Raw genomic sequence first — 24,506 nt, 5'->3', positions numbered from 1 at the left:
CAGTTTTTGGGATTGGTTTTTTATACCCGGTTGACTTGGCTCCCTCATCTCCGGCAGCTTAAACAAACATGCTGGCGGCATCTTAACACTCTTCGTTGCTTGAGTCACACAAGCTGGGGTGCCGATCGGTCTACCCTTTTATGGCTGTACCAGGCATTAATTCAGTCCTGTCTAGATTATGGGAGCCTGGCTTACGAATCAGTATCCCCTTCCGTGTTGCGTTTGCTTGACCCCCATCCTTCACAGCGGAATCTGACTCGCCACTGGTGCCTTCCGCACAAGCCCTGTCACCAGCATACTTTTGGAGGCTGGTGTCCCTCCACTGCGGATCCGGCACCAATGATTACTGGCCGTTTATGCTGTACACGTTTGTAGCTTGCCCGGGCACCCCAATTACCGTCTGCTGTTCCCCACCTCAGTCGTTCATCTTCCAGAACTTCAGCCCCGGTCAGGGTGTGCGATCGCGGTTCACATCAGGGCTCTTTTCTCTGGGTTTGAGATTTTCCCTCTTCCGCCTCTTTTCCGGGCCCCTCTACCTCTATCCCCATGGTGTGTGCCCCGTCCATGCCTTTGGCTCAATCTGGCACAGGGCCTGAAGGACTCAGTCCCTCCTGAGGCCCTCCGCTGCCACTTTCTTTCAATACTTGACACGTTTTGAGGATCTGACGTGGTCTGTACTGATGGTTTGATGGTTGCTGGTCATGTTGGTTATGTTCTTACTCTGGGGGACCATTACGAACAATGCTCGTTGCCGGCTGGCTGCAGTGTTTTCACTGCCGAGCTGGTCACCATCTCTCGCGCTCTAGAGCATATCCGCTCCAGCTCAGATGAGTCGTTCGTTATCTGTAGTGACTCCCTGAGCGGTTTACGAGCTATCAACCAGTGTTTTCCTCACTCTCGTCTGGTAATGGCTATCCAGGAATCCACCCATACTCTTTCCTGTTGCGGCCGCTCCATGGTCTTTGTGTGGACCCCAGGTCATGTCTGCATCCCAGGAAATGAACGTGTTGACACGCTGGCCAAACAGGCTGTCGGTGCACCAGTCTCAGAGAAGATTGGCCTTTCGGAGAGTGACCTCAGGTCAGTTTTGCGATAGAAGGTACTTGGCACCGGGGGTGAAGAATAGTGCACCCTGCCTTCACCCAATAAACTTCGGGCCGTCAAGGAGGCTACTGGTGTGTGGTGCTCCTCCTTGTGAGCCTCCCGCAAGGACTGTGTTGTCCTCTGCCAGCTGCGCGTTGGCCGCACCTGGATGACGCACAGTTATTTATTGCACTGTGAGGACCCACCTTTATGTCGCTGCGGGTCAGCTTTGACGGTGGTCCACATCTTGTTGGACTGCCCGATTTTAACTCCGCTCAGGCAGACATTTGTGCTGCCTGATACACTTACTGCACTTTTATCAGTTGACGTTGCAATGGCAGCTTTAGTTTTGAGTTTTATTCGTGCAGGGGGTTTTATCGCTTGATCTAAGTGTTTGTTCTTTATTGTGTCTGGCCTTTGGCGTACGAGTTCAGACTGGGGTTTTTTAGTGTGTTTCTTGGCTTTTCCTTTTTTGTTTCTATGGTGGGCCAACCACTGTCACACTCTGTGTGGTTTTAATTCCTTTTGTCTGGTCTCTGTCTGTGTCTTTCTTGTCCTGTGTCATCTCTTGTCATCTCCTTTGTTTGTTTTTATTCTTTGTGAGTGTTTAAAGTTCGTGGAAAAAGGGACCGATGGCGCTAGTAGTCTGGTCTCTTCAATCCCACAAACCAACCAACCAATGTCTACACCAGTCGGACTAACAGTTGAAAAAGTTTGAAAAATTATTATGAGTTACTAAAGCATTTCGAGTCTTACATGTATTGCACACTTGGAGATCATTAGGCATTGATCTCCCAGTTATTATCAGTCATTATTATAAAACATATGAAAGGAAAAAACATAATTGAGTATGAAAAGTGTTATTGTATGCTTCCATATATCTACCTAGCAAAATATAATGCAATAGTCCACTCTGTCTTTACTGAACACTCCTGTTTCATTTTCAAAGCAAAGGGATACAGGACTATTTCTTCTTGTGTTAGGTTTGCAGAGCTCAGGTTCAATATTAACTATTGATGGAGAACAAATATTTTTCTTGTTTTATTTGTAAGCCTGTATACCTTTTGGAAAGAAAAAATACATGTGTCCAGGATTCAAATTAGGAAATTATTTATTGTAGTTGAGTCAATAGAAGTGTAAGAGGACTCCCACGTGTTGTCAACTTGTACATTATTTGCAAAAATAAAACTTTTCCTTATTTGTGTGGCCCATAACTTTTTTGCCTGGCTTGTTGCTAATTATAAAACCATGTATTCCTGTCTCCTTTGAGCTGTGTTCAGATTATTTGTCATTCTACTCATATTGAGAACCAGTCCATCATCAGGACTCCTACATGTGCAGAAATCACAAATTGGTCATGCTAGTGTAAGTTTCCTGATGCTGGGCTACTCCTAAAACAGTTGAATCATTTGCACACAGTTTAAAGCTGTTTTTAAAAATGTTGATTCTCAAATATATTGAGGGTCATCCTAAACATGCATGATTTTTTTATTTAATGCTATATATACTGAAGAGTCGAAGAAACTGGTACACCTGCCTAATATCATGTAGGGCCCCTGTGAGCAGGCAGAAATGCCCAACACGTATGGCATGGACTCAGATAATGTGAATGTAGTGCTGGAGGGAGTTGACACCATTAATCCTGCAGGACTGTTCATAAATCTGTAAGTGTACAAGGGGACGGAGATCTCTTCTGAACAGCACATCGCAAGGCATCCCAGATGTGCTCAATAATGTTCATGTCTGGGGAGTTTGGTGGCCAGCGGGAGTGTTTAAATTCGGAAGAGTGTTCCTGGAGCCTCTCTGTAACAATTCTGGAAATGTGGGGTATCATGTTGTCCTGCTGGAATTGTCCAAGTCAGTCAGAATGCACAATGGACATGATTGAATGCAAGTGATCAGAGAGGCTGCTTACATACGTGTCGCCTGTCAGAATCATATCTAGATGTATAATGCAGTCATCAATGGTACAAAGTGGGCCTTCAGCTCTTAAAGCCCATATCAATGATGGTTCATTGAATGGTTTGCATGCTAATACTTTCTGATGGCCCAGCATTGAAATCTCCAGCAATTTGCAGAAGGGTTACACTTCTGTCACGTTGAGCAATTCTCTTTGGTCGTTGTTGGTCCCGTTCTTGCAAGATCTTTTTCCAGCCATAGCGATGTCAGAGATTGGATGTTTTACCAGATTCCTGATATTCATGGTACACTCGTGATATGGTCATACGGGAAAATCCCCACTTCATAGCTACCTCGGAGATGCTGTGTTTCATCACTTAGTCACCGACTGTAACACCATGTCCAAATTCACTTAAATCTTCAGCAGTAACTCATCTAACAACTGCTCCAGACACTTTTTGTCTTATATAGGCATTGCCGACCGCAGCACCATATTCTGCCTGTTTAGAGATCCCTGTGTTTGAATACGCATGACTATACCAGTTTCTTTGGCGCTTCAGTGTATATAATCTGTTCTTTCAGATATGTCCAGATTCAGAAATTTTCAATTTTCTCCATTGATTTATTTCAATGTCCACTAGTAACCACTGTTGTGTTTTTCCTGCAATTCGAAAGTAATTCAAGTATGTCCAGCTTTGTTTTTATATTTAAAAGGACCAAGAGAAGCTTTACCGTAAAGAGATCTTGATTTTGATAGGTACATGATGGGAGGTCTGCAGGAGATCAGCTTATTGGTCGTTTCTGTGGTGATACACCTCCTGGAGGTGGGCATCTCATTTCTACTCATAATGCCCTGTATTTATGGTTTCGCTCTGATGGCAGCGTGAACAGGGAGGGATTTTCATTAACATGGAATTCAGTGCAGCCTGGTAAGAAATATCTTTTGGCAGACATTTTTGTTGTATAGTTATATAGAATGCTGCAAAGTTATGCTTAGTACATAGTGCGGAATGCACTTGAAAATAGATAGAAATAGAGCCTTAAACAAAAATAAAATAAAAAGGTTTTATTATATTTAAGACACTTTGATGGTGAACATTCTGATCTTATACACTACATACACCACTAGTTTTTAATTAAAAACTCAGCATGTAACAAAAGAAGTAGTCCTAAAGAAATAATTTCAAATTTTTAAAAAAATTATTTTTTCAGGCAATTATGTTTTTGAATGATAAATATTTTAGTGACAGCATATTCTGTCATAAGTACACCACAGGTTGCTGTTACAAAGAATACTAATTACAATCTTGTTTTCTTCACTAGCATTGTGCTTATGACCATCACTACTGCTAACAAATTTAGCCAAATTATTATGACAGCTTTCAGTGGTACTATATATGGACTATGAAGATATAATTAAAATTTCTTGGAATTGCCTGTGAATTAACTCCTTGCATTTTAGCTGTAAATACTCGGTGTTTGACTCACTTTATAATTTTTCAATGTAAAACATGGAATGAAAAATGTAAAAAGCAGTTGCATACCAAGTTATTTGTTTCAGAGAGTAAAATGATGTGAAGTGGAGAAACTATAGAAGTTCAGCAAGATGTTTCTTCAGTTTCAAATTTTCATCAGTATGTAAGCAAAAATGTGGAACATTATGGTCGATTTACTGACCTTTCTTGACATTCTCCATTCTTTGTTTGTCTTTGGATTATTTCAGTTGCTGAGCAGAACTTAATATTCTGGTGCTTTTTTTTTTTTTTTTTTTTTTTTTTTTTTTTTTTTTTTTTTTTTTTTTTTTTTTTTTACGACCTCCATAAAGTTAAGTGCTAGTCCATTCCAGGAGAAAAAGGTTTCAACATCTACATCTACATCTACGTGGATGCTCTTCAAATCACGTATAAGCGCCTGGCAGAGGGCTCATCTAACCACCTTCACAATTCTCTATTATTACAATCTTGTATAGCACATGGGAAGAATAAACACCTGTGTCTTTCCGTACCAGCTCTGATTTCCCTTATTTTATCGTGGTGATCGTTCCTCCATATGTAGGTCAGTATCAACAAAATATTTCTACATTCAGAGGAGAAAGTTGGTGACTGGAATTTCAAGAGTAGATTCCGTCGCAACAAAAAATGCCTTTCTGTTAATGATGTCCAGCTCAAATCCTGTATCATTTCAGTGACTCTCCCATATTTCTCAGTAATATAAAACGTAAAACGTGCTGCCCTTTGTACTTTTTTGATGTGCTCCGTCAGTCCTATCTGGTTAGGATCCAACACCGTGCAGCAGTATTCTAAAAGAGGACAAACAAGCATGGTATAGGCCATCTCCGTAGCAGATCTGTTACATTTTCTAAGAGTCCTTCCAATAAAATGCAGTCTTTGGTTAGCCTTCCCACAACATTTCCTGTGTGTTCATTCCAATTTAAGTTGTTCGTGATTGTAATTCCTAGGTATTTTGTTGAATTTATTACCTTTAGATTTGACTGATTTATCGTGTAACTGAAGTTTAACGAATTCCTTTTAGCACTCATGTGGATGACCTCACACTTTTCGCTATTTAGGGTACACTACATGCATCACTAGTTTTTAATTAAAAATTCATCATGTAACTGGAGAACTATTCCTAAAGAAATAATTTAGTCAGATATCTTTTCTAAATCATTTTGCAATTTGTTTTGATCTTCTGATGACTTTATTAGTCGATAAACGATAGCGTCATCTGCAAATAGCCTAAGACGGCTGCTCAGATCGTCTCCCAAACATTTATTTAGAAAAGGAACAGCAAACAGCCTATAACACTACCTCGGGGAATGCCAGAAATCACTTCTGGTCTACTCAATGACTTTCCATCAGTTACTACGAACTGCGACCTCTCTGATAGGAAATCACAAATCCAGTCACATAAATGAGACGATATTCCATAAGCATGCGATTTCACTCGTGTGGTACAGTGTCAAAAGCCTTCTGGAAATCCATAAATGCAAAATTGATCTGAAATCCCTTGTCAATAGCACTCAACACTTCATGTGAATAAAGAACTAGTTTTATTTCACAAGATCGATGTTTTCTAAAATCATGTTGACTGCATGTAAACAGACTGTTTTCTTCAAGGTAATTCATAATCTTCAAACACAGTTTATGTTCCAGAATCCTGCTGCATATTGACGTTAATGATATGGGCCTGTAATTTAGTGGATTACTCGTACTATCTTTCTTGAATATTGGTGTGACCTGTGCAACTTTCCAGTCTTTGAGTACAGGTCTTTCATCGAGTGAACGGTTGTATATGGTTGTTGAGTATGGAGCCAATGTACCATTATACTCTGAAAGGAACCTAATTGGTATACAATCTGGACCAGAAGACATGCTTTTATTAAGTGATTTAAGTTTCTTCACTACTCCGAGGATATTTACTTCTATGTTACTCATGTTGGCAGCTGTTCTGTATTCAAATTCTGAATTATTTACTTCATCTTCTTTTGTGAAGGTATTTCAAAAGGCTGTGTTTAGTAACTCTGCTTTGGCAGCATTGTCTTCGATAGTATCTCCATTGCTATCACGCAGAGAAGGCATTGCTGGTTTCTTGCCGCTAACATACTTCACATACGAGCAGAATCTCTTTGGATTTTCTGCCAGATTTCAAGACTGTTGTCTGTTAATTCATTTGGTATAAATCTCTCAATTGCTGCTGATACTATTTCTTTGAATTCAAGCCACATCTGGTCTACATTTATATTATTAACTTGGAATGAGTGGAGATTGTCTCTCAGGAAGGCGTCAAGTGAATTTTTATCTGATTTTTTGAAGAGGTATATTTTTCATTTATTTTTGGAGGATTTGGGGATTACAATATTCAGTCTCGCTACAACAACCCTGTGTTCACTAATCCCTGTGTTGGTTGTGATGCTCGTTATTAACTCAGGATTATTTGTTGCTAAGAGGTCAAATGTGTTTTCAGAACCGTTTACTATTCATGTGGGCTCATGAACTAACTGCTCAAAATAATATTCAGAGAATGTGTTTAGCACAATTTCTGATGATGTTTTATGGTCACCTCCGGAATTAAACATGTATTTTCGCCAACATATTGAGGGTAAATTAAAGTCACCACCAACTATAATCGTATGAGTCGGGTACATGTTTGAAATCAAACTCAAGTTTTCCTGGAACCTTTCAGCAACTATATCATCTGAATTGGGGGTTGGTAAAAGGATCCAATTATTATTTTATTCCAGTTGTCAACAATGACCTCTGCCCATATTAACTCACAGAAACTATCTACTTCAATTTTGTGACAAGATAAACTACTTCCAACAGCAACAAACACACCATCGCCAATTGTGTTTAGCCTATCCTTTCGGAACACCATTAGATTCTATGCAAAAATTTTGGCTAAACTTATCTCCGGCTGTAGCCAGCTTTCAGCGCCTATAATGTTGTGAACATCAGTGCTTTCTATTAGCGCTTGGACTCTGGTACTTTCCCAACACAGCAACGACAGTTTACAGCTGTTATACCAATGGTTCCTTTATCTATGTTCTTGCTGTGTTCGGCCTGCACCTTTGTGAATGAAGCCCTTCTTGTGTTTTCCCAAGACCCTCTAACCCAAAAAGCAGCGCAGTCCACACCACACAGCCCCTGCTACTCGTGTAGCTGCCTCCTGCATATAGAGGACATCTGACCTATTCAGCAGAACCCGAAACCCAACCACCCTTTGGCGCAAGTTGAGGAATCTGCAGCCTACATGGTCGCAAAACCATCTGAGCCACTGATTCAGAACCTGCACTTGGCAATCGGTCCTGTCGACTATGCTGCAAATGGTCAGCTCTGCTTTCATCTTGCAAGCAAGACTGGCAGCCTTTACCACATCTGTTAGCCACTCGAAACCAGAGAGAATCTCTTCTAATCCAAAGTGACCCACATCGTTGGTACCAACATGAGCAACCACTTGCAGCTGGCTGCACTCTATGCTCTTCATGGTATCCAGGAGGGTCCTTTCAGAAAAGAACAGTGTCAGTGGAACCTGAAACCCAACCACCCTTTGGCCCAAGTTGAGGAATCTGTAGCCTACACGGTCGCAAAACCATCTGAGCCTCTGATGCAGAACCTGCACTCGGCAATTGGTCCTGTCGACTATGCTGCAAATGGTCAGCTCTGCTTTCATCGTGCAGGCAAGACTGGGAGCCTTTACCACATCTGTTAGCCGCTCAAAACTAGAGGATCTTTTCTGATCCAAAGTGACACACATCATTGGTACCAGCATGAGCAACCACCTGCAGCTGGCCGCACTCTATGCTCTTCATGGTATCCGGGAGGACCCTTTCTGAAAAGAACAGTGTTGCCACTTTCTTTTGGTTAATAGGGTTAATTATAATATTTGTATCATATACACTGATGAGCCAAAACGTTATGACCACTGCCCACCACGATACTGTATGTTGTCTGGTGGTGCGGAGGGCAAATGATGGGGTAAGAGAAGTATATGATCAGAGCAGAGACGGATGGGGAATCATTCTAATGATGATAAGTGGCACAAATGCGGAAATCTACTGACTTAAGCAACTGTGACAGAAGCCAGATTGTTGTGGCTCATTGCCTGGGAGCAAGCATCTCAGTGCCTGGGAGCAACATGGTTGGCTGTGCACATGCCACTTTCGTGAACAACTGCAGAAAGTGGTTGAAGAATGCCGAAACCATGAGTAGGTGACTAGGAGTTGGATGTCCATGCCTCATCATAGAACATATGGATTGGAGGCTTACTTGCTCTCTAAAGCAGGATAGGTGGCGATCTGTGGCAGATCTGATAAAAGAGTACAGTGCTGGTGCAGGTACAAGTGTTTTGGAGGTCCCAGTTCTGTATACGGAGTGGAACATGCTGTTCCACCGCAGAGGCCCCCTAGGTGTTTCCATGTTGTCCCAACAACATTGTCAGTTATGATTAGAGGGGGCATGGGATCATCAAGATTTCACTGCAGATCAGTGGGTTAATGTCGATTGGTCAGATTAATCCCATTTATTGTTGAAACAGATCGATGGTCGTGTCCAGATACGCCATCATACAGGTGAACAGCTGCTCAAAATATGCAGTGCACCATGGACACAGGGCGGTGGGAGCAGTATTATGTTATGGGGGACATACACTTGGGCTTCCATGGGATCTGCGGTAGTAATTGAAGGCAATATAACAGCTGTGGACTATGTGAACATTATTAGGAGCCACCAGTAATCCCTTATGCTTGATGTCTTCCTCAACAGTAATGGCATCTTTCAGCAGGATAACTGTCCATGTCAAAAGGCCAGAATTGTGCTGCAATGGTTTGACGAGCATGATAGTGAACCCATGTTGATTTGTTGGCCATCAAATTTGCCTTATCTGAATCCGATAAAACCTATCTGGGATGCTATTGGGTGCCAGCTCCATTCCCACAAACCAACCACCTGTAAATTACGGGAAATGTGTGACCTGTGTGTAGGCATTTGGTGCCAAAAAACCTCTAGAGACCTATCAAGTAGTTGTCGAATCTGTGGCACACAGAATCACTTCTGAATTGCATTCTGGTGAACCAACATAATGTCATAATGTTAATAATGGTCATAATGTTTTGGCTCATCAGTGTATGTTAGGATTAATTATGATAGCTGTATCATCTTTATGCATAAAGTAGTAACCCTGCTTGCTGTTTGATAACGTGAATGGCATTCACATTTATCAAGAACAAGATAAGACATTGGGAGACCACAGTAGTGATATTTATTTATTTATTTTATTTATCTTACAGCTCGAAACATGTATTTAACATGCATGGGCAATGTTATAATAATTACATTTAGATTATTGGTACACAATATAAATAGATTACATGCTACTATGTAAAATATCATTTAAGTATATTTAATATAGCATTCTTGAGGTCAAATCATTTCAGCACCATACTGTATGGGCACTTCAATACAAGCCATTTTTTTAACTCGTTTTTAAAAATTCTGCCATAAAGCTGTTTAGGTTGTTTGGCAGAGAATTATAAAATATTGCTCCCTTAATGAATGGGGTATTTGTTGTTAGATTGAATCGTCTGCTCACCATATGAAAGTCTGATTTTTGTCTTGTATTGTAATCATGGATTTCCATATTTCTGTTTGTTACTTTTTTGTCTTTTCTCACTAATAATATTGATTGAAACATATATACTGCATAGATAGTCATAATATTAAACTTAATAAACAGGTTTTTACATGAAGTTCTGGGTCTTACTTTTGCCATAGTTCTTATTACTCTTTTCTGCAATACAAATACCCTTTTTATATTGTATTGGCTACACCCACCCCACAATACAATTCCATAAGATAGATGGGGATACACCAACCCAAAATACGCTATTTTTATTGCTTCGATATCTAAATATTGAACTAATCTCCTTAGTAAATACAGACTAGATGTTATTTTACCACAGACATGATCTATTTGCTGATTCCACGAAAGTCTGTCATCTATATATATCCCCAGAAATTTACATTCTGAACAGGTATTTTCCTGAATGTCCTCATTTAGAACAGTATTTTTATTTGAACTACTTGTCTTAAAATAAATTAAATTAGTTTTGTTAATATTGACCCTCAGGTTTTCTTTTTCAAAATATGTTTGGGCTTTTTCAACAAAATTCTGTACCACTGAATTTAGATCATCATTACTATGTGCCCAGCAAACCCCAGAGGTGTCATCAGCATACATAGTAATACGATGACTGGTGTCTAATACTTTTGGGAAATCATTCACGTAGCAAATAAACAAGAAGGGGCCCAAGATAGAGCCTTGTGGCACACCAAAATTTATGTTCCTTATCTGTGATCTTCTTTTTGCAATTACCTCTCCATTATCATACACAACTTCTGTGCATTGTTGTCTATCTTTAAGGTAAGATTCTATTAAAAGCAACAGTTTCCCACTGACACCATGATAAGCAAGTTTACTTAAAAGAGCACCATGATGGACTCTGTCAAACGCTTTGGAAAGATCTAAAAACACTCCTGCCGTTTTGTAACCCTCATTTATTTTCTCCATCAGACAGTGTACAAACTGTACTGCTGCAGATATGGTGCTCCGACCACTTCTAAAGCCATGTTGGAAATCTCCTATTAAGTTATTCATATTATAGTGCTCAACTAGGATTTCTAGCATTATTTTTTCAATTAATTTACCAAACACTGACGTTAAGGCAACTGGTCTGTAGTTCTGTGGTTGTTTTCTTTCCCCTTTTTTATATAAAGGTTTAACTAAAGCAAGTTTCAGTTTCTTCGGAAACACACCTTCTTCAAGTACACAATTTATTAGATGGACTAATGGTCTGGCTCACCCTTGCATTTTTTTGGTAGAACAGGAGAGAATTCATCCCATCCAGCTGATCTTTTATTTTTTAGGTTGTCAATTAGCTCTGTTACGTCCTTGATGGTTACTGTAGGTAGCATACAAGAGTCCCGTTCCTTTTCCTTATCATATTTAAACTCCCTCTCCTGTTTCATGCAAGTATCATTTTCAATAGCATCTATAAAGTAATCATTAAATATATCGCTAACTATATAAGGATCAGAAAAATTATCATTATGTATACTTAACTCTATATTATTAATTTTAGTTTTTGAATCAGTGTTCCTCATATTAATTTCTGCCCAGCACGACTTTGAGACACAGTCAGAATTTCGGATCTGTTTACTAATATGTTCTACTTTCCTTCTCCTTACTTCCTTGTGATACTCATATTTATAATTTTTATAATCCTCTTTATATGAATCAAGACTGGTTTCTCTGTGTAGCATATACATATACTCCATTCCTTCTTTGAGTCTTTTCGTTTTTTCTTCAAGTTTTACACGTTTGACTACTGGAGGTTTATTTTTATTTACATTGATCTTCTTTGCTGGGATAGTAATATCAATATGTCTAGTTAAAATTTTTACAAATACTTCCCATTTGCTGTCAACTCCCCTTTCTCTATAAACTGATTCCCAGGATTCTTGACCCAAAGTTTTCTTTAGCAAGGTGATGTTGTATTCAGAAAATAATCTTCTAGTCTCATATTTTTTGTTTTGTTTAAGTTTATTAAGACAACCAACCACTAATACTTGTCCTAGATGATCAGATATGTGCCCGTTTACAGTCTGTGCCGACACAACATTTTCATAATTGGTCATCACATGATCTATGGAACTACTGCTTGACTCAGTTATTCTAGTGGGCACATGACCAAGTAGATCTTTAATATCATAGGATCTTATGCAGTCTTGTAAACCTTTGCATTCCTGGCTGTTGCTTAGTGTGTTTATATTAAAGTCTCCTAACATTATAATATTTACTGTATTGCCACCCTTGCTTAGCTTCCCCAATACACTACCCAGTGCTTCCAGGAAAACCTCGAGATTACCAGAAGGGGCTCGATATATACCTACCACAATAAGTGGGACAGATACAATCATTAACTTAATTATCACTGCTTCAAAGTCTTTCTCGATACAATAATCCTTAACCCATGATACTTTTTCTACAGAACTTATTAGGTTACATTTCCTTACGTAAGTAGCAACACCCCCTCCTTTATGTTCTGTTCTACAAAAAAACGATGTAAGATTATACTCCTGCAACTTATAATACTGGATATTATGGTTAGCTTTTTGATGCTCTGTAACCACGATTACATGTGGAGCTAGATCTGTAACTAAGGCCTCAAATACATCGATTTTGTTACCCAAGCCCTCAACATTATAATGTAAAAATGATACATTAGTACAATCATGAGAGGATATATCCTTCTCAAGGTTAACATTATCACCAAATTGATAGTTTCTAAATTGGGAACACTGAGGGACTTTTTTATCCTAAAAAATCAACAGTCTTGACTCTGCAGTGAGGAATTATTTCCGTTTGCTTGCTCTGCAGGCATATATAATTATCACTTCCGTCTTTCGTGTGTATGACATCTGAGGTACAAGGTATCAGATTTGAATTATCACTTTTTGTTTCCTCAATAGCTCTGTTGATGTCAGTTGCTAGAGTATTCTTACCCAGACGATTAAGATGTAGTCCATGTACAGTGAAGCTGCTTCTTTGATAACTGTTAAGGTCCAACAGTCTCACATTTTTTAACTTGGAGCAGAAATGTTTTAATTTTTTATTTGTAGATCGGATTTCTCGGTTCACACACGACCAGTCGGGCAGATCAAATCTCGCCGGAATATTTGACAAGATCACATTTGTATGGGACAACATCATTAACATAACAATCAACTTTTTAATAAATGAACTGGCCTCGTTGCAATAAACGTCGTTTGAACCTGCTATAATAACAACGACATCACTTTCTGTAAAATCGGTGCAGTCATTGTTTACAGAGCTTGTTACATCAACAAACTTCACCCCAGGTTTAATAACGGATGAAATGCGCACGTTTTCTGTGGTCAAGTTAGACATACAATCTGAAATATTGCGTGCATGACTATCTCCGTAAATTTTAACATTCTTTTTACACTGAAATTGAGCTTGTTTAACCTTAGGACTACTTTTTGTAGTTTTGGTGACACTACTTGCATTTGCAGTTGCACTTTCACACGTGGTTTTCAATTCTTGTTGCTGTTTTGTTTCATGTATTTCACCCACATCGGACTGTTTTTCAAGTATTAATCTAGAATTTTCTTCCTTTAAACATAGTATTTCAGTTTTTAATGCCTGAATGTCATTTTGAAGTAATTTTATAATTTCATTTTTGGAGTCCACTATAGTTGCAATATCGGCTGTTTCATTACGTAAACAATCGTGACCCCAATTGCAAGCTGACTCTCCATTTCGTGTGCGTGCAAGTGTGTGTGTGTGTGTGTGTGTGTGTGTGTGTGTGTGTGTGTGTGTGTGTCTGAGCATGCAAATGCTACAAATCACTTCCTGTAACCTCTTTAATTACATAAAATTTACACTTTTCTCTTTTCTCTTCACACTCTTCTGGAACGCAATGCATTGTAGGTGCAAGAATGGTCTGGAATACTGTAATATTCACTATGTGATCAAAAGTATCCCGACACCTGGCTGAAAATGACCTATAGTATTCAGGCCATGACTCTATGCCGGCCAGTCCATTACAGAGATGTTATTGTCGTGTAAACACTCTGCCACAGGCTGTGTATTATGAACAGGTGCTCGATCATGTTGAATGATGCAGTCGCCATCCTTGAATTGCTCTTCAACAGTGGGAAGCAAGAAGGTGCTTAAAACATCAGCACAGGCCTGTGCTGCGATAGTGCCATGCAAAACGAGAAGGGGTGCAAGCCCCCTCCGTGAAAAACAAGACCACACTATAACACCACAGCTTCCGAATTTTACTGTTGGCACTACACACTCTGGCAGATGATGTTCACTGGGCATTCACCATACCCACACCCTGCCATCGGATTTTCACATTGTGTATCATGATTCGTCACTCCACACAACGTTTTTCCACTTTTCAATCATCCAATGTTTATGCTCCTTCCACCAAGCATTTACGATATGTGGTTTATGAGCAGCTGCTCAACCGTGAAATCCAAGTTTTCTCACTTCCCGCCTAACTGTCATACTACTTGCAATGGATCCTGATTAAGTTTGGAATTCCTGTGTGATGGTCTGCCTATTACACATTACGACCCTCTTCAACTGTCGGCAGTCTCTGTCAGTCAACAGATGAGGTCGGCCTGTACACTTTTGTGCTATACCTGTCCCTTCACATTTCCATTTCACCATCACATCAGGAACAGTGGACCTAGGGATGTTTAGGAGTGTGGAAATCTGGCATATAGATGTATGACACAAGTGACACCCAATCACCTGACCACGTTCGAAGTCTGTGAGTTCCACAGAGCACCCAGTTCTGCTCTCGCATGATGTCTAATGACTATTTAGGTCACTGATATGGAGTACCTGGCAGTAGGTGGCAGCAGAATGCACCTGATATGAAAAATGTATGTTTTTGGAGGTGTCTGGATACTTTTGATCACATAGTGTATACAAACAGAAATATTTTAATCTGTCAGGAAGTATTCTCAGCAATGGAGATGTAGTACATATTGAAAGATTCTGCTTGATTTTGCCACCTTTCCAAAGGCTCAGCATTAAGATTCCAGTGACCATATTTGTAATACATTCAATTTATAACAAAATCCTGTGGCTTCATGGTTAATACTCATGAATATATTCTACAGTCTGTTTAATTTAAAAATTGTGATATATTATCCCATTTTTTAAAAATACTTTCAGTCTCAATCGTGTTGGTCTGCAGAATTCTTTTGTATTGTGCTAATGATTACATCAGGAAGGCATCCACTCTTGTTTTCATCAAACACTGATTCCCAGTTCAGTGTTACACGACAATCATAGAAGTTATCTTACTTTTTTCGTGGTATTTGCCTTTGCTTCTCCCTTTGGACAAGCAGTGCTCAACAGTGACTCTTTCAACCAGTAAGAAATCAGGTGCTACTCACTCACCACTGCAGTCACTTCTGAGAAGCACATCACACATAAACTCAACCAAACATTACTAGCAAAATAATTGAAAAACTGACTTCAAGTATCTTGTGAGTAGTTCACTTGTACTAAACAACCGTCTCTCACACAGCTGTCAGGCAACACTTCACAAACTTCATTACTGGAAATAGAGCACTGTGGAATATCTGATAATGCAGTTTATTAATTTTTTTTTTTTGTTTCAAAAAATCTGCTTCTTGTTTTGATGACCTGTAGCATCAGATTTCAAACTCAGTGTAAAGACACTGGCTTGGCAATTTTATTGAATTTTAAGAGATCAACATCAAAAACAAATTGTTTACCATAGTCTTAGTACATTTTCTTTCCCTTTACCATTTTATTGCCATCATACCGACTTTTTAGAGGTGCTCTTGTTCTTGCAATTGTATATTCTTGGTGGTGCCACAGTATCATTTCACTGTAAAGTGAAAGTGTTTTTGCCTATTTTATGTTTTACTGTATGTGTGAATTGTTTCTGAGATGGAAAAGACACACCAGTCAGGCATTTCTCTAAATGAGGTTAGAGAGCCATTTAAAAGCCATGTCCATTTTGCTCATTTTTTGAGATGTAGTTCACTGTAATGTTTAAAAATCTTGTGCTCCATGCATTACATTCTGTGAGGAGATCAACACCATCGTTAGCTACATATTTTTGATTTTTATGTTACTGTGTAGCTATTGTGTTAATCCATAATGTGAAGGGGTATTCGATGAGGAATGGAGAATGATGTATAAATGTTACAAAAGATGTAAATGATGAATGTTATAATAATAAGAATAACATTAATAAAGGTTACTGAGGAACTTAATATTTCCCATTTACATCATAATGGGTCATCATGATTCAAGTTTATGTGATCATAAATCATACTGATTGTGAACACTTCAACACTATCTCATAGGCTGGCCTACAATATTAAATACAGCTTTTGTATGAACATGATGACAACTGCTAGATTGTAGTTACATTTGCCAAAGAATTCATGTGAAGAGGCCACTGTAGAAGCACTTCCATAGGTTATGTTTAAATACAGATGTACTATTCTTTACTCATGTAAAGGACCAACTGGAAATTTTAATACTAGCATACACCCTTCAGTGCCGATGGTAGTTCCCCTAGTCCACAGTGGATATCTCCTTTCATTGTCTTCCTATAAACCTTGTTCACTCTACCTCATACACATTTCTTTTATATTTATTTTGTATTGAAATGAAACCAGAGTATATTTCTTTTGTATTAAGAGGAGTTGTTTGCACCAAATCACATGAGAGAATATGTGTATTGTGATTCTGTTGTTACAATTGCTAGTTGTTTGAAAAGGCTGTTTACTCTGTGATGTACACCATAAATGAGTCTCACATTTTTATTTTACTTTGGAATTTTTTTTTTTTCAAAATTGTAGTGTTGGCCAATAACATTATCATCATAGCACACAGAATGAAAATAGCCAAAGTTGATTCTGAGTAGCATTATCTCCAGGATGGGATTTCTTGTGGAAAATGTTGTTACTGATAATTGTATCTGTCTAGGAAATGCAGTGTTTTTAATTCAGCTTACTGTCTATGTGAACACCTGAAGTACGGAGTAGTTTGGTGTATTTGTTAGTTGCTATACATAATTGTTACATTACATTTTTATTGGTCCTTTTGATCATTTGTTGTACAAGATATACAACATGATATTGGACAAGTGATTGTGATTTACAATACATGTTTTTAAATCATACAAGAATATTTACATTGATTTAGGCTTAATATTATCACAACTGAAGGCTCAGATTCCATACATTATATTTAACTTTGGAAATAAATTTTTATGTTTTGCAATATTCATCTATACTATAATAACATTTTTGCAATAAATATTTATGGGCAGCAGTTTTAAATTTTGAAGTGTCTTTTATTGTTTTAATGTTTGTAGGTATCTTACTGTATAGTCTGTTTCCTATTTGCAGTGGTCCATTCTGTTTTAGTGTTGTGTGTGCATGTTTAACATGTATGTCCTGCTTTCTCCTTGTGTTATACAGGTGGATACTCTGGTTGGTTGACACAAGATTGTTGCTATTTTCTAAGATTTTCCTTACAAATATGATTACTTGTAAAATGTACAGACATGGTAGTGGAAGGATACGTAGTTTCTTGAATAAGGGTTTGCATGAGCTTCTTGATGCAGCATTTTCTAGGGCTCTTACAGTTCTCTTTTGGCATATAAAACAACTTTTGCTAGCAGATGCGTTTCCCCAGAAGATTATGCCATATTGCAGTAAGGATTCTGCCTGGGTGAAGTATACATCTTTTAGTGTTTCTTTTGATATACAATCAGAAAGAATTTTGATGGTATAGAAAATGTTATTTAATTTATTTGTAGTGTATTTTGTGTGTTGGACCCATCTTAGATCTTCTTGGATCCAAATCCCAAGAAATTTTGTAGAGCTTACATTTTCGATGATTCTAGTAAACAACTCTATGTCTGGTGCTAGTGGGCATTTATTTTGCACTGTGTGTATATGTATTGTAACTTTTTTCTGTGTTTATTACTAAGTTGTTTCCAGAAAACCAGTCTGTAATGTGGGTGGTACAATTTTTAATCTCATGTAGTAATTTTTCTTTGGTCCTTCCTTTTATTATCACATTTGTGTCATCCGCAAATTTTATGTAATTATGGCATGGGGTAGTCGGTTCAAGTCATTTACAAAGAGTAGAAACATAACTGGTCCTAGAATAAAGCCTTGTGGTACACCATACTTGATGCTCTGCTTTTCTGAGCAGTAGGACTTTATCTTGTTCCCTTCTTGGATAGTAAGCTCAACTACAAGCTCTCTGTTTTGGAGATATAATTTTATCCATTCATAGGCTGGACCCCTAATACCTACAGATTCAAGTTTCTGAAGCAAGATGTTGTGATTGATGACATCGAATGCTTTAGAGAGGTCTTGAAATATGGCTGAGATATGTTCTTTATTGTCTATTGCATTTAAGGCTTCATTTAGGAATGCAAAGATAGCTGTGTTAGTAGATTTAGATTTTTGGGATCCATGTTGAGTATTTGAGAAATAATTATTTTTTTCTATGAAACTGATTAGTCTTTTATAATAGATTTTTTCAATTATTTTGGAAAAACCAGATAATAGTAAAATTGGCCTGTAGTTTGATACCTCTGTTTTTATCCATTTCTTGAACGGGAGTTTTACTTTTGCTATCTTTAATTTTTCTGGGAACACCTCTTCTGATAGAGACCAGTTACAGATGTTGACAAGTGGCCTGGCTATGAGGGGAGCACATTTCTTCAAGATTTAGTCAGGGATATTGTCAGTACCAAAAGAGAATTTGGGCTTCAGTTCTGTGATTATATTAAGTATTTCCTTTTCATTGGTGGGGTATAGAAAAATAGATTTGTTATTTATAGTACATCTGGATTGATTTATTGGAGTACACTGTAAATTTTGACTTATAAGATGTTCAGCTATCTGTGTAAAGTAGGAATTAAATTTATTTGCAATTTTTGTAGGTTCAGTTATCATAGTTGAGTTCTCCATTAGGCAGTTAATGGTATGGAAGTCTATCTGTTCTGCTGCAGTTTCTTTCCTGACAGTATTCCATACGGCTTTCATCTTATTGGTGGAATTTTGTATGTATGTGTCTTTTGCCATTATTTTTGCTTGTTTGACAACATTTTTGAATATCTTTTTATAGGTTTTGTAATAAGAGTCAAATTCTGCTGATGTGAGTTGTTTGGACAATCTGTGCAGTAATCTTTTTTTGTTTGAAGATACTAAAATCCCAGGAATAATCCATTTATATTTTGTTTTCCTTGTGTACATTTTCCTCTGGGTTGGAGGGAAGCATAGTTCAAAATAGTAGGAATAATTGTTAATAAAGTTCTTATATTTTCCATCTGTGTGTTCACAGTTATAAATCTCTTCCCAGCTTTCTTTGCTCAATAATGGAGAAAATGATTCATATTTTCATTACTGTAGTTTCTACTGGTGGTTGTTAGGCAGGATTTAAGCTGTAGCTCGGTTTCCATACTAGTTTTTGAGCTGTGTGATCCCCAAAGCCTGTGTTTAGCGTTTGTATTGTATACTTCATTTCTACATTTACAAATATCTGATCATTCGTGGTACGTGAAGTCTTTGTGATATGAGTTGCTGTTTCTATGGTGGATTTCATGTTAAAAGTTTGCAAGAGATTCAGTAATTCATTATTTTCTTAGGTGTCCTTTGCAAAGTCAATATGAAAATCACCACATGGAATAACTCTTCTGTTTCTTTGTGTTAGTCTGTTAAGTGAATATTCCAAACTTTTTAGGAGAGTATTTATGTCACCAGTTGGAGCTCTGTATAAGCAAATAACAGCTAGTTTAATGTCTACTATCTCAATTCCTGATAGCTCTACATCTTTTTCCTTCACTACTTCAACAGGAAATTTTATATTTACAAAGCTTGTATTATTTCTTATGAATATACAACTACCGTATTTACTCGAATCTAAGCCGCACTCGAATCTAAGCCGCGCCTGAAAAATGAGACTCGAAATCAAGGGAAAAAAATTTTCCCGAATCTAATCCGCACCTGAAATTTGAGACTCAGAATTCAAGGGGAGAGAAAAGTTTTAGGCCGCACCTCCAAATCGAAACAAACTTGGTCCATTGTAATATGAGACACAATTTAGGTCGAATGAATGATGATACAGCTACAGTAGTTTGGTTCGAATCGTAAGCTTAGCAGTTAAGCTTTACCAGGTAGCCATTGCTATGTGTCAGGTGCTCCATCCATATTTATACGGGTACCCTTCCTTTTTCACATGCTTCGTCTGTTTTGAATTGATTGCTTATTTTTCTTTGATCTGATAAGTGCCGTTCTCTTTGTTATAGGTGTTTATGTCACTCTAAGCTGAAAATGTGTTACTGTACTGTGTCATGCATTGTTTGTCGCATTCTGATAATGAGAGTTTACAACCTGTTGCTACTCACGGCATGGCTTTCTCTCGTGTGCGCTACTGCCACTTACAATTAAAAAAAGAGAGAGAGCAATTGTCTCATTAGTGAAACAATGGCAAGAGTGTGCTATTTGTTGTTACTTACACTGGTGCTTTCTTTCATAATGATCAACAAGAACCAAATAATAGACTGCGTATGATAGAAGATGTTCTGAACGAGACTTTAGCGAAAAATTTTCTCCGTTTGAAAATCTTTGCAGGTGCCTCTTTAGTACATTACATTCTGCACAGAAATTAGAATTATCTTAAATTTAAAAATCCAGCCAATTGTCGTGCTTCATTTGTGACTGTATCACTATTAGGCATAAGAATAATACGAATATAAACGTGACATGATATGTATATTCTTCCGCGTTTGCTATTGTCTCACTCTAGTTTCGTAGTTTATTAGGCAGACAGGATTTAAATGAGATAGCAACAAACACAAAACAACACATGTCAAAATGTTTATATTCATATTATTTTTATGGTGAAGAGAATACTGCATGTGATTCACAATTCATAAAAGTTCCTATTAGCAACTATCTCTTCTCACAGGTAGAAAAAAATTCAGAATATAGAGTTGGCCATATTGACAAACATCCCAAACAGTCTTGCCAGTCGGATTTTCGTAGTACATTGAAATGCTGCTACATTCGAAGATGAACTATAAGGAATTTGTATTTACTTCATTGGATAATGTATGAAAATGCAGCGGTCGAAACTCTGGGTGGAGAAAAAAGCTCATCTTCCACCTTTTTTTAAAATTCTTTTACTGACGCAGAGGTTTTGGCGCCAGTATTTATCTTTGTGCCTGCAAAGCATACCTGGGTAGCGCTACATATATTCAACGGCAGAGGTTAATTGTGGTGGCACCTACCAACATTTTTCAGAACTTCTGCTTGCTTTGCATTCGATTCTAAGCCGCAGGTGGTTTTTTGGATTACATAAACAGGGAAAAAAGTGCGGCTTAGATTCGAGTAAATACGGTACCACCATGTTTAAGAATTTTTCTACAGAAATAACCACCTGGCACAAAGTTAGGTAGGGGCACAATATGTCACTTGTCCTCATCAAGCCAATGTTCTGTAAGATACAATAATGGGGTACTTTTTAATTCATTTTCTAATAGGATCTGGATTTTACTTGTTTTAGTAGTCAGTGATTGCACATTTTGGTGAAAAAGAACCAACTTCATATTTTTGTGTTTGACATGTGAGTTTTTATTTTGGGTCCCCACAGAGGACGTCTGGATTTCATCTGATACTTCATTTCTGGTATTTTTTGAATTTTCTTTCCATGGAGATGTTTTACAATGGGCATTTAACATTTCTCTGGAATGTACTTGCATGCATGTATTTTCACCCCTATTACCGCTTATTAGTTTCCCTTGTTCATTATAATCTGACGAACATCTTACTAAATATTCTAGAGCCTTGTCTGTTAAGATGCAGTCCATCTTTACCAAGACACTTGTCATTAAAAAATTTGTTTGGATCAATGAATATTACACCCAGTTTATTACATTCCTCTTTAATATTGTCATTTATTCTGTGTATGTATCTGTCACTTACCGACCTTCTGCACACAATGCCACTGATTATAATTCTCGAGATGTTGTAGACGTTTCTGACAGTTCTTATTAGATTTTTCGTGTTGTTGATGATTTCTTCTTCACTGCTGTTTCGTAGACAGTTCATTCCAACGTGAATAAATACACCTTTGAGTTTTCTATCACATATCTTAGTAGGGCTTGCTGCTGATTTTAGGGCATTGCTAAAATGGTTTTGTAACTGCTTACTCCTGATTCCAGGGCAAACGTCTATTTTATAGTTTGGAACTACGATGTTTTTTAACATGGAGTCGCCTATTATTAAAAACTCATTATCATTTGCAGTACTCAGAGGATGTTTCGTTTCATTTTTGGCATTTGTATCACTTGTCCACTTATATTTGTTTTTGTTTTTTGTATCTAAAGCATTTTCTACTTAATGGCAATTGAGTCGTTTTGATCATGTGTATCACTCCGTGAGTGCGAGGATTTGGGCCTATTTTCTTCTATGACTTCAGTTGTTTTACCACTAAGAGGGCACCTCTTTTCATTTTTGTCATTTTTAGCATTTGTCCACGTATATTTATTTTTGTTTTTTTGTGTCTAAATAAGTTTATACTGTGATTGGAACTGAGTCGTTTTGTTCATATGTATCACTCTGCAGGTGCGAGGATTTGGTCCTATTTTATTCTAACTCTTCAGTTTTTTTGCAAACACAATCTTTTGTCTTTTCAGCACATTATTTTCTTCCTGAAGCAATGACAATTCTGCTTTTAATGAGTTTATATAGTTTTGCAGGATATGAATAATTTCATAATTTGTACTTACGGCAGAAGTCAATCTCAACTGTTCATCACTTAAACATTCAGAGCATGTCCACTGTATATCCTCACTTACAAAATTTAGACACACTTTGGCGCATTTCTAATGCGGCCAGAAGTTACACACTTTGCACCGAATTCCTTTTGCTACTCGTTTATTACACTTCCTACATGAAGAACTACTTAATTTTGACTGCTTCTGAAGCTTTGTGGCACTACACAATCCTACTGTCGCCATATTTCTTACCGTCTTAATATCATGTGGATTATTGTGATTTGTGCAGAACTGAATGAAACTAGTATTATTTGCAGTTATGAAGAATGAGTAAACAGTGAACCACACTGTAACATCTTAGAGTATGTGATCTGCATCACACTTTAAGTCAATGATGGAATACTGTATGTCACTATGCTTGCAAAAAAGACAAAGAACTATAAACCCATCGCCCTCCTCGCCATAATTTCAAGATACTCACTAAAATTAACTTAAAGTGCATACAAAATACCCATTCAATCAGGTAAAGGATTTTGCAAGTAGATATAGGAAAACTGATCATTAGCAAACTGTGAATACAATTGTAGTACATTTTGTGATAGGAATGAATTTTTATTTTGTCAACAATTCATAAATTTTAAGAATGCTTGTGACACAGATTGTATGTGAACAGTCCATGAGAAATAAAGCATTTATTCAACTTATGTTAGTATCTAAAGAATATACAGGGTGTAACAAAAAGGTACGACCAGACTTTTAGGACACATAACTCACACGTAGAAGAAGGCAGTATGTAGTGTGGTCTTGTGTATGGAAACACAGTATTTCTCTGTTATAAGTAATTCTTTACAATTATTCATTGTCAGTTAACTGTGGGAAGGAACAGATGAACCTGTTTCTTGCATGAGAAGCTCAAAATGTCTACCTGGTTACATGATGTTTTAGGTTCTGTTTCACCAAAGGTAAACCCAAGTCATTACTTATGCTGATATGTGACCCATGTGGATGTAAATGTCAATGACGTTGCATTACTTACAGATAGCATCAAGTATTTAAGTGATTACTGTGGATTTGGTGGGAACATTGCAGTGTGCTGATGTTAATCACGACTTGATTTCTACTAAAGTTTAATCGCTGTATAACTTAAAATACAGTATTGGTCTTGCTGTACACTGTTTGTACTTGGAGAGGTTACCAGAATGAAGATGACAAACTGGAGGATATTTCAAGCAATTTATCTTAGGAAGCATGGGATGCTTCAATCTGCTACTTGCAGTTAGGGGAAGTGTGGGTGGACAAATACTCTATAACTGGGGGACACAATTCCCCACACATTTGATGACAACCTTATTGCCACTCTAAGATAAATAGCTGCAGCAAGTAATATTGTGTATAGTAATATTGTGTACAAGCATTATAAGCAGCTAATTTTTGTGTGTGGTTACATGCATGACTCATTTAACAATGTGTGAACCCATAGTTTAGTGCAACTGTGCTTTACATGGATGAGGCATCATTTACATGGGACCAGATAGTAAATTTTCACAATCAAACTGTATGGGCTGATTTGAAGTCTCGTGCTGCTGTTAAGGTGCATCACCATCAAAAACTTTATTTATACACAGTATTTCAGAAG

General features: G+C 37.6%; 1 protein-coding gene across 1 annotated transcript in view; it reads left to right on the top strand.

The window, feature by feature from the left end:
- The window catches only part of LOC126419763 (cubilin-like), a 753,686-nt gene that overhangs the window by 126,847 nt on the left and 602,333 nt on the right, over nucleotides 1-24,506 (top strand). The window contains exon 15 of the mRNA XM_050086938.1: nucleotides 3,740-3,911. Coding sequence (XP_049942895.1) covers nucleotides 3,740-3,911 — 172 coding nt within the window. The remainder of the gene's footprint in view (nucleotides 1-3,739; nucleotides 3,912-24,506) is intronic.

This window comes from Schistocerca serialis, chromosome 9 (assembly GCF_023864345.2).
Source record: "Schistocerca serialis cubense isolate TAMUIC-IGC-003099 chromosome 9, iqSchSeri2.2, whole genome shotgun sequence".
NCBI lineage: Eukaryota > Metazoa > Arthropoda > Insecta > Orthoptera > Acrididae > Schistocerca > Schistocerca serialis.
Note: the sequence above shows the minus strand (reverse complement) of the source record. Positions and strands in the feature narration are given on the sequence as shown.